This window comes from Podarcis tiliguerta (genome assembly GCF_965153285.1).
Source record: "Podarcis tiliguerta genome assembly, chromosome: 11".
Lineage (NCBI taxonomy): Eukaryota > Metazoa > Chordata > Lepidosauria > Squamata > Lacertidae > Podarcis > Podarcis tiliguerta.
Genome location: NC_139544.1, coordinates 34,014,845 through 34,033,836, shown reverse-complemented (window position 1 = coordinate 34,033,836; position 18,992 = coordinate 34,014,845). Strand labels below are relative to the sequence as shown.

The following is an 18,992-nucleotide window of genomic DNA, read 5'->3' as shown; positions in this document are numbered from 1 at the left end:
ATGTATTTTTAATCTTTGTTGGAGGCTGCCCAGAGTGGGAGGCCCAGCCAGATGGGTGAGGTACAAATATTATTATTATTATTATTATTATTATTATTATTATTATTATTATTATGACTACTACTACGACTACGACTACGACTACTACTACTACTAGAGTAGCAGCCATGGATCCCGCGTAACTTGCAGTTTTGGCTCTTATTTCTATAGGCTAAAACTTGCCGTTGGTCACACCACCCAAGTGCTACAGTCACCACGTACATTGTGCCATAATGTTTAATCAACTGAAAATCTCACATGTACAATTTGTTAACATGAGGGTCAGCCCAAACACGCACGCAACATACTCGGTGCTCTGAGGTCTCCAGTGTCTTTACTTTTGAGTTTGTCAACAGCCAAAAAAGAAAAAGGAAACAGAAAGACAAAGCCACCAGATTTCCCCCTCCTTCTGCTTGATGTGTGCCACAGCACTATGTTCAGATGGTAGCTGACTTGACTTGAGACGTACATTGCTTTGGGTATTCCAGTTACATACAAGGTGCCAAATGAAGAGGTGTTAAGGTGCTGGGTCCTTCGTGTCCCAAGTATTTCTCTGTAGATTGCCTTGGCTTCGTTTTCCAGTAACAGAAATCTTGGCTTGGCAGGCCTTCTACTTTCTTGCCCGTGGAGCTTGCTGCTCTCACTGCTGGCTCAAAGCTCCTCCATCTCTCTTCCAAGCTATTTTCACCCTGTAATTTAACAGTCCTCTTTCTCTCCCCTTTTATACACCTTCCCTCTTGAGTATTTCTTACAGCTGGTTCAAAGCGGATGCCAATGGATCATCTGGGTGATGTAAGGAGAGGAAGAAAAGACACATTCATTATTTACAGCTGCTCGTTTGCCCTTATAATTTTGAGATGGCTCAGAGGGATGAGAGAGTGTGGATTAAGTTCTCAGAAGGTGAATCACATCCTGACATTGTATACAGTAGCTCATTCTCTCTTCAAGCAACCAGGTTTGATGCATCAGCATTCTGTGCTCTGCAAAGAAATAACGAAAGGGTACATATGTTGGCATGTTTAATCTCTCTGTATTTGTTATTTCAATTTATACCTCACCTTTCTACATATAGTACCCAAGATGCCTAAAAGCAATGATGATAATGTTCTATTCACCAAAGTGGTAAAATTACATCTGGCATGGATACAGCCAGTTTAATTCTAACTGGTAGAGGCCAAAGAGTACTTTGCACATGACGAATTGCTTCATATATATCATCGCCCATGGGCAATGTAGAAGGGCGAACTTCTGACACGAAGCCAATCATGCCAATTCATTGTTATAGTACAATGAAAAAGGACACAGGCACACCCTTCCCATGCCATGGTGCATGCAAATCAGTACGCAACAGCAGCACCTGTGAAAGATCTTATTTGTCAAGTAAGAAGAGGCCCCAATCATGCCATGGGATGCAAAGGCTTCTTGAATTCATTTCTGGTTGATTCAGAAAAAATAGGACAAAGGCTCTGAAATATAATGATGGAAATGATGTAATGTGAAGTGTACATTCAGATGGAATGCCTGTGACTTGTTTAACTTGTTTATGACATTTATATTCTTCCAGGGAGCTGACAGCAGCATAGCAGTAGGGTCTGGCACCCAGGTGCTGGGAAAACCAAGAATCTGCTTATTTATTAATTAAAATATTTATAGGCCGCCCCCTCACATAAAATATCAGGTGGTATACAGCAAACTATGTAGGTGAATAAAACATAAAGTATAATTAAAAAATACAAAATCATAGAAATGACTGGCTCCTCTTTAAAAGGTTTACACAACTGAATAGGCCTGCTGGCATGAAAAGGCAAACCCAAGCAACATCACTGTGTACCCACCCAATCTTCTCTCCTGTGTCCCCCACCCCTCATGGCTGCTTTCTAATCTAAACAAAAAAGAAGGGAAGAAGGTATTTGGAGAGCCAATTGTTGGTCTTCCATGTAAAATCCAGTTTTAAGCACATTCATTACCAATCTTCTCTGGTAATGGATGTGCCAATCTTCTTTGACTAGTGGGCATTGTGGGGTGTGTGGCACAACTCAAAATGGCCGCCACGTTTAAAAGACCAGAGAAAGAGCCAAGACCTCAAAACGGAGTAGGAATTCCTCCAACCCCAAGAGGGGGGAAATAGCTACATAAGCCAATGCTGTGCTTGCTCACTGTGAGAACCTCTTTGTACCTTCCTTCTATTCAGAATGAAAATAAGGGTGGATGTCCAATCCTGGCATCCAGTGAAATATGGGCCTTGTTAAGAGAGCCTGCCCAATGTTGGCAGGGACACTGCCAGTGCAGCAAACAGGAACTGAGCAGGAGCAGCAAACAGTGTCTCATGTATTGTTGACTTCTGAAGAGATTTTTGCTGGGACCTTTTGTGGGTGCCACCTGAGGTACTGATATGCCCACTGGTGCCCACTTTTGCAACCTCTGCATTAGCCCATGTGCAAAATGCTCAAAATGCCCAAATTTAAAAGTACAAATGATCTTACCAATTAATAAAAGTGCTGTGGTACGGTGGAGGATTTTCACTTAAAGGCAAATCACTTGTTACCACGCTAGGAGTTATTGTTTGCAGCGGACAGTCAGCGAAATAAGGTGGTGGCGGTGGTGGGAATACCATTACAGTATCACCTACAAAAGAAAAATCCAAAACTTTTAAGGTCAAATTTATCTGCAGTTCTCTTTGGAGCAATATGCAAGATACCCTTACTTGTGATGTGCATTTCATTAAGAATCATCGCTCCCAGGCATTAGGGCATCTTCAAATCATTTGATTAAACTCTTATCAGTCTTTCCCTACTACACTTTGTTGGAAAACAATTGCACTTTTATTAGCACGCGGAATATTGTTATTATTTATTAAATTTCCACACTGCCCTTCATCAAAGGATCACAGGGCAACTTAAAATATTTCGAAAATGCTTGGAGATTAAAGCTTTAAGATCTGCATTTGTCTAGACACACAAATGGTGTAACGCCATAAACTGGAAGGTCTAAAATACTGTTGTAGGGGCTATTGAAACAAGTGCTCTCAACACAATGTGAAGTAGTATTGCTATTATACTTTGTAAAATAGAATCCAGTTCTCTCATTAATTTCACCACTGTTCTGAGGAGTGTACTGTACTTCAAAAGCAGTCCTTGCAACTATACTTTCAGTGGCAGATTCTGGAGTTTATCTTCTTACCCACCCTGACTTCTTCTTCTACCATTCCCACATTCCAATTCCAAAATTCTTCCCTCCCCTCCTAATCCACCCCTCAAGTGCTGGGGAGGAATGGGGCGTCCTTGCAAGTGTCTCCTGTTGCTGCCCACTTGGAAGACTTCTTGGCTGTGTCGTTCACTTACCCACTGTAACTTGAAATGATTCAGGATCCAGCTGTTCTTCTTCATTGACAGAAGACTCCTGGACGAAATTTATGTTTTGTTTCTTTTTAATGTGAGCTATCACAAAGAAACACAATCCAATGAGCACAATCAAAGGTCCCATGGTCTGAACAGAATGAAATCCACAATCCTGGAGTTCAACATTAGAAGTATTGCTATGGTTAAACTGCTGGTAGCGCCAACCTGGGCTACATCCCGGAATCCAAATGCCAAGGACGCTGATTAGCATCCCACTAGTTAAAAATAAAAAACCAAAGACAAGGAACTGAGCAAACTGGCAGTTTCCTCGACAAAAAACAAACCCGTACACCTGGTCATCTTGCAATTGCACCTCTCTGAGGTAGCCTTTAGCTCTCGATTGCGCCAGAATTATACAAACTAGTCCAGTAACAGCAAGCAGAGGCCCAATGATTTTGAGGGCTCCTTTACAGTCACCAAAGGCACCACTCGGGCACGTCTGCAACACAAACATCGAAAGCAGAAATCCAGCACATAACAACGTAATGCCAAAAACGAAAAGGAAAGAGATAAGTTTCCTAGGATGTCCATTATCTCCTTCATGCATGGAACCAGGAACTGGATACATTATTATTATTATTTTTAAATCCCTCTTCAAACCAAGGAATAACAAGTTTTCTTCTATGGAGATCAGAATGACATTACCACTTCAGTAGGCCTGAGAACGAAAACGAAAAGAGGACTATGATTATTAAGCCAAGGGCAACAACAGATAATTCACATATTGAGTCTGTCCCTTATTTACACCTGCTGGGTGGGAAAAGGATTGCTCCCGGGCAGAGTTGGGGATATGACATGGGGGAAGAGGAAGTTAGCTGAATCCTCTGCTTGCTCAGGGGGTGGTCTTGCCTATGAGAATGCCATGTTACATCAGAATAAGAGGCAGCTCAATCTGAAAATACTTTCACTGAAGTCAGGGTAAAGCTCAAGATGCGAGCCCCACCTTTCCCCTCTCTGTTACCATCTCCCCACCACATACAACGGATGGCAGGAGAGTCTGACCAACTCTGCAACCAGTTGTGGCATTAACCCCAGGAGTACATAAACTAGAATATAGTTCACATACATCAACATTTGTGGCATAGGGCCACAGCCTTCTGCCTCCATGGCTGGAGAGTTTGGAACACAACAAGTGGGAATTGTTCCCTATTAGGAACTGTGGTGAAGGAGCACACTTTGCACAAACAACAAATGACGAATAAGGCTAGTCTTCTCATATCTTTTACAGATGCAAATAACTACCAGGAACCTCAAGCATAGGCTGCAAAGACAAGGCACCTCACACAGATAAGCAAGGGGGCGGTGACTCACTAGAGAAAGAGAGCTCATGTCCAGAGTTTGAACCTCTTCTATTTCTAAGGCCCCGAAGGAAGTAAAAAAAATAATGTGTGTGTCTTGAGCAACACAGTGTCTCTCAACCCTCTATGTGTAGTTCCTCAGCATCTCTCACTTGGAGGTCCCTGGGTCAGTATGCAATTTGCAGTGAAGGGCTCTCTGTTGTTTACACTAGTACAAGTAAGCTCCTACCATGCCTTCACAACCTTCCAGAGCCCCAAAGGTAGGTTCTCAGGGGATCAGATTGGAAAAAAGTATTGGCTGCAAGCAATGATGGACGTGTATCAGTTTTTATCGCTAGTACTGCGGCAGGGCTGCTCACTTTTGCAAGTACCCCTGCTCAGATATCCACATGGCTCTCTCTTGCTACATCAGGGACTTGAGGTTTGTTTCAATGAAGCTAGTAAATGTTGTAAACTTAATTCAGTAGAATTGAATAAACTCTCAGGGTAGATGAAATGTAGAGAGATCGACAGGCTGTGGTGCCTGGCTAGAGCAGCAGCCTACCTAAAATCTGCTGCCCTCCAGATGTTTTAGACTACAACTCCCATCAATTCATCATTGGCCATGCTGGAGTTGGTGTCCTAAACATCTGGAAGGCAGCAGCTTGGGGGGAAGGTTTGGCTGGAGTGCCGAACTCTGACTGAGGGAAACCTGAGTTCAGATAACAATAGCTAACAAGCTCCGGGAGGCTTTATGCAATCCTTCTTAGACTAGTGTCACAGGGGTACTGTGGGGGGATAAAATGGGCCAACTCCATGTAAGAAGCATTGAGCATCTTGGGATATAAATGTGATAGAAAAATACAAGACCATGGCAGGCATGCAGGCAGGAAGAGACAAGGATTTGCATGCACTTAGAAGGACAGAAGTCCAAAGTCCATTTGCAACTATTAAAGCAGAAAGCAAAAACTCATTTGTGTGGCTGGTCACAAGTTAAATTGCAAACCTTCACACCTGTAAAAATGTATTTATGATTGCAAGGATTCCTTGTAAGGAAATAAAGGACTGCAGAGAGACCATGAAGAAAAATGCAGTTTGCTTCCTAGCCCCAAACCCGCATTGCGCACAAAACAGGCCAGGATTTTACTCCTCAATCTGATATACATGATCCAGAGGGGATGAAATAGCAGGTCCCCATCTTCCCCAGCACTTTATTCTAGCTGGATTGCATAAGAGGGTTTATTCCATGTGATCAGCTTCAGCTCAAAAGGCAACAACTTCAACCCTGCTCTTACCTCTATGCACCTGTCCTCAATAAAAGAGAAAAATGACAACACTCTGGCATCATGCAAGACATGTTGAATTATAAACCAAATGGTTCCACCTATCAGAGACATATTGGGGAACAGCACAGACTAGCCAAAATACCCCAGTCCACTGTGTGGATACAAGTAAAAGACTCCTTCCAGGAACACCAACACGTGGGGTGGAGCTTAACAAGTCACATGGTGCTTTGTTTAAGGATGTTGGGAATAGTAGCTCTGTAAGGGGTAACCTACAGTTCCCAGGATTCCCTGCGGGAACTAATGTTTTTTACATGTATGGTGTGTATGAAGCCTTTACTACAGCTCAACAGGTCTGGATCTGTCCAGTGTTCATATGAGAAATTGTCCGATAAGCCCCTTGTAGGCTAATATAAGCTTCTTGAAGTGATAAATTAGGCAATGAACATTGCTGTAGGGTAAGGTAATTAATGCTGTGTACACATTCCTGTCTGTATCCAGTGCATCCCCACTGCAGCCTAGGAAGCAGTGTACACCCAATGTTAACTCACATCTTTCCTGTATCTATCCTGTAATTTCTTAGGAAATGCTGTGCTTTGATCATGTGTATTTTCTCCAAACCACCTTCGATCCAAATGGGAAAAAGAACAACTTACCGTATTTTTCGCCCTATAGGACGCACTTCTTCCCCTCCAAAAATGAAGGGGAAATCTGGGTGCGTCCTATGGGGCGAATGCAGGCTTCGCGGACCTCTCCGCAAACAGCAGGAGCGCTCCCGCTGCTGGCGGAGAGGTGCCTGCATGCGGAAGCCTGCGCGCGCTGAGCTCAGCGCGCCCAGGCTTCGCGGACCTCTCCGCTAGCAGCGGGAACGCTCCCGCTGCTGGCGGAGACGTGCCTGCATGCCGAAGCCTGCGCGCGCTGAGCTCAGCGCGCCCAGGCTTCGCGGACCTCTCCGCTAGCAGCGGGAACGCTCCCGCTGCTGGCGGAGACGTGCCTGCATGCCGAAGCCTGCACGCGCTGAGCTCAGCGCGCCCAGGCTTCGCGGACCTCTCCGCTAGCAGCGGGAGCACTCCCGCTGCTGGCGGAGACGTGCCTGCATGCCGAAGCCTGCGCGCGCTGAGCTCAGCGCGCCCAGGCTTCGCGGACCTCTCCGCTAGCAGCGGGAGCCAGCACTGGGCTCCCACGGCTTGCAGAGAGCTGCCTGTTTGGGGGCTGGGGTCGGGGGAAGCTCGGGCTTCCCCAACCCCGCGCCTGGGGGGGAAATAATTTTTTTCCTTTATTTCCCCCCCAAAAAACTAGGTGCGCCTTATGGGACGGTGCGTCCTATAGGGCGAAAAATACGGTAGCTGTGTTTTAAGCCCATAATGCATAAAACACCTAAAAGCTATACACTGTGAAGAATTTACATCTAGCCCCTTGCAAGGGGCTCTGTAAGATTTTCATAACGCATTGACAGCTCTTTTACTCCATCGCAGCATCCCTGGTCTCTATTGTGGGGATACTGAAAAGAATGGAACACTTAGAGGAGTATGAGCTTTTATGTATTTAAGAGAATTTGTATGCCACTTAATTGTAAATAGAACCTCTAAGAGGTTTGCAGAGGTTTTACACGTGTAGAATAATTGTGCTCAGGATGGGATACAGGAATGTGCCTGAACTCTCTGATTATCCATGTGCAGAACAGGGTGGGCAGAGAGAGAAAAAGCAAGATACACATCCTGTGCAGTTTAGTTTGGCATTGCAGATCCTCAGGTGTGCCAAAGGGCAGCATGGCCTTTAAGTCCCTAAAGACACTGCAACGAAAAGCGCCCCACTCACAGATAGGATGCTTGTGCATGGAGGTTTTTCCAGAAGTGATTTCTTTCTACGTTTGGTAAATTTATAGCATCAAACTGGAAGCAGAGTAAAGCCTTCCATAAACAAAGCTTCATACTTCCCTTCTAAAACATGATAGAAGACTAGGACAAATGGAAATAATTTGAAATGATATAAAGTCTACATAAAAGAAAAATATGGATGTCTTTATTGCTGTTTTAGAGGAAGTGTCCTTTCCTCGCCAATAATGTAGCAATGTAATTTAGCAGACACAAATATATATAAAAGGGAAGTCGGGCATATTTTTTTAATTCTTTCAATACCACAAAAGAATGAACACAAAGAACTCTCTGTTGTGGGTTTCACATCGGGAAATCTAGCGCCTATGCTAGAAAATGTATATAGTTCCATTTTCAATTAACTTTAATCTGTAAAACTAAGGAAGTTCTACCATAACACATTAAGAGTGCCTATTTGGTTTTTGATGAAGTCATCAAAGCTTGCCATCCCCACAACCGCCACATTGTCTCAACGTAGAATGTGCCAACTGTACAATTTGAAGATCTGGCATTTATGTGCTACCCAAATTTACCCATAGTAATCTGCAGCAAATGAGAGAGGAAACAAGGATTCAAAGTATTAGTGAACCTAAGGTCATATGTCATGGGAATTATGAAGTCAAAACAGTAGAAAAGATCATGATGTACACTGAGGCTCCAACCCAATGTGTATTTACTCAAGAATAACTCCATGAGACTTTGGAGTAAACATAAAAAGGATTCAGTAGAAACCTCTGAACTAATTTCCTGACACTTAACAGACACTAACACAGAATCAGCTAAAATGAGTTGTGATTAAATCCTGTTTAAAGCCAACTCAACAGCTGTAATGACTGACCAGAACTCCAAGGGATTTCACCATCACTTAACAGTGAGCTTTGCTCCCATACATTTCAGAAGTAAGGGGCTTACTCTCAAGTAATTGGGTACAGGACAGCAATCCAAGTGTAGCTGGATCTGGGTTAGAATATGAGATACCTGGCACCCGCAGACTCCCACTGAAAACTAAGGAAACTAAAACTTTATTGAATTAGGAGCTTTAACTGGATAACTAATAATAATCTTGTGTGTGTTTATAAAGAGGAGTTTTTAGTTTGTTAAAGCTTGCTGAAGCTTTAGGGTTGCTGCCCCTTTGTAAACCAAAACCAAAACACAACACCCTTTTGAGAAAGAATCATAGTTCAGTGGAAGAGCACATGCCGTGCATGCAGGTAGTCTCAGGTTCACCTCCTGGCATCTCCCGATACGGTGGAGGAAAGACTCCTGCCTAAAACCCTTGAGAGCCACTACCAGTCAGAGTAAACAATACTGAGCTAGAGGGACAGGTAGTCTGACTCAGCACACAGCAACTTCCTATGTGATGTAGAGCCAGTGTGATGTAGTGGTTAGGAGCAGTGGACTTGTAATCTGGGGAACTGGGTTCGCGTCTCCGCTCCTCCACATGCAGCTGCTGGGTGACCTTGGGCAAGTCACACTTCTCTGAAGTCTCTCAGCCCCACTCCCCTCACAGAGTGTTTGTTGTGGGGGAGGAAGGGAAAGGAGAATGTTAGCCGCTTTGAGACTCCTGAAGGGGAGTGATAAAGCGGGATATCAAATCCAAACTCTTCTTCTTCTATGTTCCTAACAATACAGTGAGATGTGAGGTCCTCATTCCATCAAAAAATAAGGAAAAAGAAATGAATAATGGGCTTCCAACTACAACACAAGCAGGAGATTGCATATGACATGTACTGCGTACCTTCCAATATATGCAGTTATCTATGCTAAAGACTGATAGCATTAAAAGCTAGGCATTATTCAAAATCAAGAGTAGCTCTGGATGTTAATAGATTGCTGCCAGACAGATGCACAAGTGACTTTTTTCATTCAATATAGATGTTTATTGATAATGACTGAAGAAAAGATAAACACATGAGGAACACGTAGCTCATAGACAAGGGGTGAAGCTTCTTCAGCCTTCCAGTTGTTGTTGGACTTTGACTCCTTTCAGCCCCAGCCAGCACAGCCAAGGGCAAAGGATGATGGGAGTTGCTGTCCAATAACATCAGGAGAGTCACTGGTTGCCTGCCAGAGATGCATATAAAAGTATGCCTTAGCAAGCAGCCATGCACAAGTGCACCTTTGAAACTTATAAGTAAAGATTAGGGTACATATGGCTGGAAGCACTTCTGCAGTTAAATCTGAAGCTATTTTTTTGTAATCAAATAGGCACATTTGTTAAAGTATTGAATTGCATTTGGGAGACCTGGTTCAAATATCCGCTCAGCTGTGACCTTCGGCCAGTCACTGAGTCTCAGCCTAACCAACTTGCAATGTTGTTGTGCCAATAAAATGAAGAAGTGGGTGCTCCTTGGAGGAAAGGCAGGAAATAAATGAAATATTATTCTTTTTTTTAATGCTGAGTCAACAGAAGCAAAACACCCCTAAAGCATCTGTTGACATGCCCCTACTGAAGAATGAGTTCAGCAATGACTTTGAAATATTCTTTTCTGAAAGTATGCATATTTCCCCATTTAGATTGCTAACTTTTTTTTACACAGTTTGAATGCATCCCCTTTCCACATAACAAAACATTAAGAATGCCAAAACTCATTGTGTGCAGTGTTTGTGAAAGGAGGGAAATCAGTTTGCTAGTAAGACAATAAATACTGTGTCATCCAACTACAGTTAGCAGGTAAGGAAGGGAATATACTAATCCGATCTGGCGCCAGCAACCTGTACACACAGACATGGTTGCTCCTGGGTGTTGTTGGTTCAGCATTAAAGGTAAGGGCAGAGAGCATGACCTGTAAAAAGGAGACAGCATAGGAACATAGGAAGTTGCCTGATACAGAGGCAGAGCAATGGTCCATCGCTACTGACTGACCGGCAGCTGCTCTCTACGGTTTGAGACAGGGCATGACTTTCCCAGCCCAGCAGATGCTCTACCACGAAGCTGCGGCCACACTGCATGGGGCAAGAGCGCCCATTTCTTCGCGTGAAGATCGGCGACCCCTTGCACACGAGGAGGACACCCTGCAAGGCAGTTCTGAGAAATGAAACGAGTCAAAAGCGCGGCCTTTTTCCAAGGACACACCTGGCGGGCAAGCGCCCAGCCCGAGACACACAAGCGCTTTTACGCACGCCATGTCCACCCCCGTGATGGTCGGCACGTACCAACCCCCCCCCCCCCACCACCTTAAACGCCACCCAGAGGAGTGCGGTAGCATGGCAGGAAGCTGGGGGGGGGGGGGAGAGAGAGAAAAGCTGCAATACCCTGAGGATGGGGAAAGCGTTGGCCCTCGCCTAATGCACCCGGAGGAAGGCGGGTGGGCTGTTGTTTTCTTCCCCAGAGGCGGGAAAGCTCCAGCCTCTCATTGGCGCTCTGGGGGAAAGGGAGCCTCTCTTTCGCCTCCTGCACCTCGGCCCCAGCCGCCATTCCCGCCACGACACCCAGGATAGGCTCCCCCACCCTCGCCTCTCTTCCCCCCTCCGCCTCTTGACCAGAGAGGTTGCTGGCGGCGCAAGCAGCGCGGCGAATACCTCCAAGCAGAGCGGCTCGAGGAGCGCCGCCTTCTCTTCGCTGGGGGGCGCAGAGTGAGGCGCTGCGCCGCTGGCCGACAGCCGGGCCGCCTCCCTTCGGCGTCGGGGGTTGACGTCGCTGGGTTGGGGCCGCCCGGAGTGACCTTGAGCGGGAGCCGCGCGGTGATTTTTTCCCTCTTTCCCTTCGGTCTCCGCTTCTGAAGGGAAAGAGAGGATTCTTTGCCCGGCCAGCGCGCCGTCCTGTGCGAGGCAAGCGCGCCCTCTGGGGTGGAGAAGAAGCCCCCTCAGCACCGGGCGGGGAGGCGCGCCTGCGTCCGCCAAGCGGAGGGCGGCGACTGGGCAGGGAAAGTGCCTGAGGGCTGGGAGAGCAGGAATGGGGGGACTCTGTGGCTGCCCGGAGGGGTCCCTCATGCTAGGCGCCCCCTTCGTTGGGGGGCATGAAAAGAAAGTGGGCTTTTAAATTAGCAGGACGCTCAAGGAACAGAAACCCTTCTAGTCCGCAGGTGCAAGCCGACTATTTCATTGCCAGGGAGAATAAAGCTGCCACCTAAATAAATAAAAAAATACACCCCAAGTCTTTTAGATAATTTTGGATATATTCAATACAATAAGAAAGGGCCATGCAGGAAGAAGCCAGGCTTCAACTTGCCATTTCCCGTCTTGGCTTCTCTGTGGCAAACAGGCACATTTCATGCTGTCACATTTTAAACTGCTGCAGGTTCACCAAAAAATGTGTAGTGGAAAAGACAGTGGCACTGGAGCTCCAGAAAATTAGTAACCATATATGAGTTTATTGTGGAATCGGTATTGCTCCCACCTCAAGTCAAGCACATCCTGGTCAAAATTCCGGCTCCTACTTTTTTAACAGCAGGAAGATTGTTATCTACAATCACTCCTTGGTGCCTTCTGTCTTTTGTCATGTGTGATTACGTTTTGGTGGGTGATAGGTATCTTTGCGCCCCTTTCCATTTGCTCTGCACCAGAGTACAACTCAGCCGTTTGGTTCTATAGACCCCAACACCAAAGGAAACCTCCAGTATAACCACCATGAAACGTTAGCTGGGTGTTTAAGGCAGATAATATTTCCTTTTGCACACTTCTTGGTAACTAATTTTTAAAAGTATGCACACTCTGGTTCAGAACTACATGCATGCCCAGCACGGGAAAAGGTAGCAAAAGTCAAGGGAGGAGTGTGAGAGGAAGGACAGAAAAACAGGGCAGGTATATTCTATCAAGCTCTGCTTGCTGGTATGGATGGCAGAACAGCAATGAATGTTGAATGAAAAATAAATGCATGGAAGCTAATGTATCAGATGTATATAGAGAAAAATCAGATCAGAATGACACATTTGAAATATGAAGTTCTTCTGTGGAAGCATTCTAAGTACAGTAATAATAATAATAATAATAATAATTTAGTCTAATACCACCTCTGAATCTTTTCAGGATTGAGTTTCGGTTTGTTGACCCACATCCAGCTTCTCAACATAGGCCTAGCACCTCAGCTGCCTTTCCTGATTCAGATGGAACAGAGTTAGTTGTCCCTCACATACTGATGACGCTTCACGTCAAATGACAGCTCCCATGGGCTTCATATAGATGTTAAATAGCATGGGGAACAAGATGGAACCCTGCAGGAGACCACAGGAAAACTGCCATTGCCTTGAACAGTGCCCCCCCCCACTTTCTGGAAACAACTGTGGAGGTAGAACAATTTAAGTACAGTATCCTTAGTTCTCATGCTGAGCCCCTCCAGAAGGATATCATAGTATTTAATGGTATCAAAAGCCTCTGCAATATCAAGAATGAGCAAGGCTACATGCCCTCCTTCCATCTCTATCCTGACAAATGTAATTAACCAGGGTGACAGAGGTAGTTATGACCTGTCCTGAAGCCAGACAGAGATGGATCCAGGCATTACGACTCCTCCATGCATCCCTGAAGCTGGACTGCCATCACCCTTTCCAACACCTTTCACTTAATGGGTATATTTGTCATTGGGTAGTAATTCTTTAACAGTTCATGGTCCAAGGATGTCCTCTTAAGACGGCAGCCCACTCTCCAGTAATTGTACACTTAGATGGTCTACATTTGCCAGCTTGCAACTAAGGGTTCATTCTTACATTGGTTAGGGCTCCTAACCAAATGGGCAGCTATTTTAAGAAGCGGTACATCGATCCAGTCTACTGTGGTAGGATCCAGCCAAGTGTAGGATTTTTACTATAGTAATCTATGATGAGTTCAATGAAATTGTTATCCTGTTTTTCAGGTGATTTTAACCAAGCTAGGAAGATCTGAATTCAGCACACTTTGCTGGTATGGTTGAACTCATTCTAGCAAATAAATAAAATGTTTCACGCAAAATGTGTTTTAGATTAGAAACTTGCACACTCACATTCATAGAGGAAGCCACACCAGAATAGTTGGCATAGCTATCCTGTGACACTCCAAATGCTGCTAGACTACAGCTCCCATAATTTCTGGCCTTTTGCCACGTTGCCAGGAGTTGATGGGAGCTAGAGTCCAACAGGGTTTGGAGGACCTCAGGTTAGCAACTGCTGCCATGTAAAATTGGCTCCTCATTGTATAAAAAACAAATATACAGGTGATGTAGACAACAAAGTTTATAAGCTCCCAGTTTAACCAGCTCAGGTCTTCCACTTCTAAGCCGCTTTGGAAACAACAGTTTTATACATTGTATAAACAGGCCCTGCCACATATTCTTTTGATGACAGTTTAGCTAACTGGCCAGGTGACCTGACCATGAAAGGAGATATGCCTACCCTATGCAAATACAGTCAAACCTCAGTTTACGTAACCCTCTGGTTACGTAAACTTCAGGATGCAAGCGCAGCAAACCTGGAAGTATTTTACTGGCTTTCACCCTGCGCGCATGCGCAAAAGCGGTCTTCAGGTTGCGGAAAACTCTGGATCCGACCGGACCTCTGGAATGGATTCTGCCGGCGACCAGAGGTACCACTTTACTGTCCCCATTGTTTGAGCAAACACCGAATAACTAAAATAAACCTGGATGGTGAAAGTATGTTGCCTCTCTGAGGTTACTTCTTGTTTATCACCAGAGATACAAAAGAAAGGACTTGACACTTTAACATGGCAGGAATACAAACTGCAGAAAAAGTGTATTTGGCACAGGAATAGATGTACATAAGAAAATACAGACTTTGAAATTCTTGAGTGAAGCCTGTTGGCTCTTGCTCTCAAATAATGTATACCGTATACACTATCACAGCTAAAAGACAAGGTGGGACACTTAACAGAGTACTTCAACTCCGGCGTCACAAACTTTGAATCAAAATAATTTATAATAAAGCTAGTAATGCAGAAAAGCAAAACAAAGTCAATTTGTGACGGTAGTTGTTACGGTGCCCTTATAGTAGTTGTTGCAGCTGATATTGATGTTTAAGAGGATATATTATATAATAGTTATCTGTGTTGCTCTAAAATGTGGATATATTTTTGCATTAGATTTTTATTGGTGATATTCTTAGGTTGTCAAATGTTTAGATATTTTCTTTGAAATGTGAAGTGGTATATAAACTACATAGCCCAAGGATTCCAAAGAAAAAGAACTTGATTTCTAGATCCAGTCAATCATAAGTCTTGCTGGTTCAATGGGACTTCCTCCAAAAGAAATCTGCAGAATGGCAGTCTTACTGCCTCTTTGGGAATTACTCAGTATGATGGCTTGTCATAGCAGTGGAGCAGATAAATCATCCTTCTTCCTGCCTGACTTCTCCAAGTGGTGAGCACCAGTAATGGTGCTAGCCTGTGAAAGCACACAAAGTTTCCATCTAATTCCTCCCCTTACTAACAGGAAGGGGAAGGAAATAGCAGGCACCCATTTAGGAGAAGGAAGAGGAATGCCTTCTTTAAAATCAGGGGACATTTAAAACTGATGATGGGATCTTTGATTAATTACTGTAGCTGTTTATTGTGTTTCCAAACACACCCTCTTTTTTTGGTTCTAGCAAAGCACCTGGCCTCCTGAAAATGGTGGCATAAGTGCAAGAGTGTATCTGTGTGGTGCATGTGTGTGTGTGTGTGTGTGTCTAAGAATGCATACCCATATCATCTTATTGTGCCTGAATTTTCCGATACAGGATACACTGTGCAATGTTACGTCATATACCTTACCCTCCATTCCCATAACTTTCTTGAATGGGAGGAAACGAAGTAGAAAACCAAACCGTTTTCTGTTAAGTGGAAAGACAGACTGCTTTTGGCATAGGACCTACTCTAAACCCATTGCTTCCTTCTGCCAAATCCCTTGAGTTTTTAAAAACAAAAATGGTACAAAGATCCCATGAAGTTTTTCTGTCCAATGACCCACTACAGAAAAATAGAACCATCTGCCCATAAGATGCTGCTAGGTAGCATTTAGGTATCATTTAAAAGAAAAGGGGGGGGGGAAAAACACCTATTGTACCACATGCTTTAATAAAATACAAACATGTTAAAAGTATTTCTTTTGTTTGAAAAACCAACACATTTTATGTGAGAAGACTGTCCTTGACCTGAGATAGCATATAAACAGCAGAGTCAATTTATAAGTTATATATTATATGTTTATTATGGGGTGCAATATTTTTTACATTTTGTGAAAGATCAGATGTATTTACAATTTTTCTAGGAGATTTATATTGCTCTAATTTACAGTTCATACAAACCTAAAACACTTTAGAGTTGTGTTTACAAATTCTCTCAAGAGGCAGCTATAAAACGGATCACTTTTATAAAGAAGCAAGATCCAGCTTGCTACATGCAGTTTTTCAGATATTTGTGGTTTTATACAATTTCTAGAGTTCTTTACAAATATGCTAATAAACTTGTATGGCTTCAAAATTGTAACCTGCACTCTTTGCGAATGTATGTTTGAGAACACTTGGTATTAAGGCTAGATTAAAAGTGCTGAAACTTAGCTTTTGCATGAATTTAGAAACAATACATGATTAATAATGAAAAACAAAATAAACTGAATTTCAATAGTAAGGATTAAACTGTTCAAGCAGTTTTGATTGCATTAGCAGATTACAATTAAGATTCTGGTAAAAGACTGTACCTTTTGAAATGCCAATTTATGCCAATTTTAGTTTACAAATTCTAGTAATAATTCAGTAAAGACTAACATTTTTAAATATGAAAATCCAATATATATTGCTGCAATGAAATCCCAGTTAAGATTTGATAAAACAATCAAAATGTTTAAAAAGCAAACTAATTCGCTATAAATATTTTGACTGCAACCCTACACTTAGTTATGAATGTATAAAATATGACTAGGCCATAATATTCAGCCCAGAGTTTTTTCAGCATTTTGGAGGCAGTATGTGGTGTGGTATTACCATTAAAGGGAAGGTGGCATTTTTATTTTTATTTTAAAGAGGGGAAGCTTTGCTGTCAGCTCAAGAGGCAACTGGGTTGCCTTCAGCAGCTTGGCAGTCTTCCCTTTGAAATTAGAGACAGAAGACCCCATGGAAATTCTACTATATCATTGACCAATGGTGACAGACACCTCTTTTCCTTCCAAGAGTGCTGCTGGGAACAACACTATGTCATGACAGTGTGTCATTCTTACAGGACATTCTGTTTCTAATTTCAAAAGGAACACTGCTCAGGGCAACACCACTTGAAATGGCAGTAAAGTTTATTTTCTGTTTGTTAAAAATGAAAAAAAACCTTCAGCCACTTTGTAACGCAAGCCCATCCTCCAGCCAGAAGTTTCTAAATTGTGTTCCTGTCTCCCCAAAATCTCTGATATTCTGTCTCCTTTTTGGGGAGAGGGGAGGACAGGATACTTGGCTCAGCTTGAATATAAATTCCTTTGAAATCTATGTAACACGTGCATTAACATATGCACTTGCCACTAGTTGCAGCCTTTATAGTGTGTTCCCATTCTCCAAAACTTGTGGCTAAGAGCATTATATATCTACATTTTATATATAAAGCTGACTGGTCAATCCAATACTGATTTTATAAGCATTTCTATATTTAATTATTTCCCCCCTAGACACTGCAATTCAGAAGTGCACAGAATTCCACACCCCCTTAACTTTTTATTTCAGGATTTAACAAGTTCTTAACAACACAATACATAGCAAGCTTTAAAAGTATGAATTTGTGCTAAAAATGATCCCACTAGATCACTTCTGTTGATGTTTAGTGCCACTGTGTTTAAAAAGTGATGAATCCAAACATTCAAATGCTAAGTTTATCAATTTTTAAGTTTATCAATTTTGTTGAAATTAGCATGAATGACAATTTTTGTTCTGCTCAAAATAAACATTGAAAAATATTACTTCTCTAAAGCTACTACATTTACATTCATGTCACCTTTGAAAGCACTTGAAACTTCAAAACTTTATAGTTAGCAAAAGGGAATGCTATAATTATTCTTGTATAAATTGTTTTAAACTTATTTAACACACCTTCAGGATTTTACACATCTTTGGTGATACTGAAGTTTAATTTTGATATCAAGTTGTTTTTCTGTGAATATATAAAAGTCAAGCAGTTCCCTTTACAGTGGCTGCATTTATTGCATTCAACCCACAAGGAAGCAATGTAATATTTTAGCGGCTGTTTTAGAGTTATTTGAAGTTTCCCTTCCAAATCCCTGCTTTAGGGAATTATGTAGTTGTACATATTACACAGAAAAAACATCAGCTTTTCTGTATGGAAGATCTAGACATTGAAAAAAAGAAATAAGAGGCATATAGACATTTTGATAGGCACAGTTTTAAAAAGGCACAAATGTTACACATTCCATATAAAAATAAATTAATCTACAGCATTAATTAAAAATTACAACTCCCATAAAGTTAACTAATGGCAGAAGTAAATATCTGTTGTCTGTTGCAATTTTTTAAAAAAACATTGCACTTTACATTTTTAAAACCATCTTTTATAAAATAATATACACTTAATTATATATGGTATATGAAAATCAAGTTATTTTGTATACGTATCTCTAACCAGATATGGCACATGAATATACAAGAATGAAACAAAAATTACTTTGCCACTTTTTTAAATGAAATGGCAATATTGAAACTGAAAAAAGTATACTTCAGTAATATTTATAGAAAGCTAAAATAATGTGGTTGCTTTTGGTATCACAAAGCACCACACCTTTTAAATACCAGAAATGACTGCTATTTTGGCTTTGAGGCTACATAAGTATTAAGCATTTGCGTAATCTTGTTTCCCAGTATTTCAGCTGACCACCTACAGATAGTGTTGGAGTTCACTTCAGTGCTAATAAAATTATTTGTTTTAAATGACTTATTTTGAAAAGTGCATTTTTGTTGGATATAAGACTCAAAAACTAAGCAACACATTTTTTAAAAAAATAAATGCATGTTAAAATAGTGTTGGAAAGGTAGTAAAATAGTGAATTTCTATTCATTGAGAGAACTCATTTCCCCCCCACACTGGCTCATCAGCAATCTGCCATATATCGACCTGAAAGACAGAAAAAGCTTCTGTAGTTAATACCTTTTCAATAAAGTGAAAAACAGTTATATTAATTACTTACAATTTTCTTCTATTTAAAGATAACAACTAAGATCCACTTGTCAC

General features: G+C 42.3%; 2 protein-coding genes across 4 annotated transcripts in view; both read right to left on the bottom strand.

The window, feature by feature from the left end:
* Positions 1–258: 258 nt before the first annotated feature.
* TMEM171 (transmembrane protein 171) lies at positions 259–11,507 on the bottom strand. Of its 2 annotated transcripts, none has more exons than XM_083404366.1 (4): positions 11,394–11,507; positions 3,381–4,095; positions 2,523–2,664; positions 259–1,019 (listed from the first exon to the last, which is right to left on the bottom strand). In XM_083404366.1, coding segments are annotated over exons 2-4 (768 nt in total). In that variant the 5' UTR covers positions 4,006–4,095; positions 11,394–11,507; the 3' UTR covers positions 259–1,018. The 2 variants fall into 2 exon arrangements, with proteins under 2 accessions (XP_083260492.1, XP_083260491.1); XM_083404365.1 differs by lacking the exon at positions 11,394–11,507 and adding an exon at positions 7,339–9,224 and having other exon boundaries at positions 3,381–6,648.
* A 4,450-nt stretch (positions 11,508–15,957) lies between these two features.
* Positions 15,958–18,992, bottom strand: part of FCHO2 (FCH and mu domain containing endocytic adaptor 2) — a 63,900-nt gene continuing 60,865 nt past the window's right edge. For both annotated transcript variants that reach the window (XM_083403898.1, XM_083403897.1), the window contains one exon: positions 15,958–18,875. In XM_083403898.1, the coding sequence (XP_083260024.1) occupies positions 18,853–18,875 (23 nt within the window). In that variant the 3' untranslated portion in view covers positions 15,958–18,852. The remainder of the gene's footprint in view (positions 18,876–18,992) is intronic.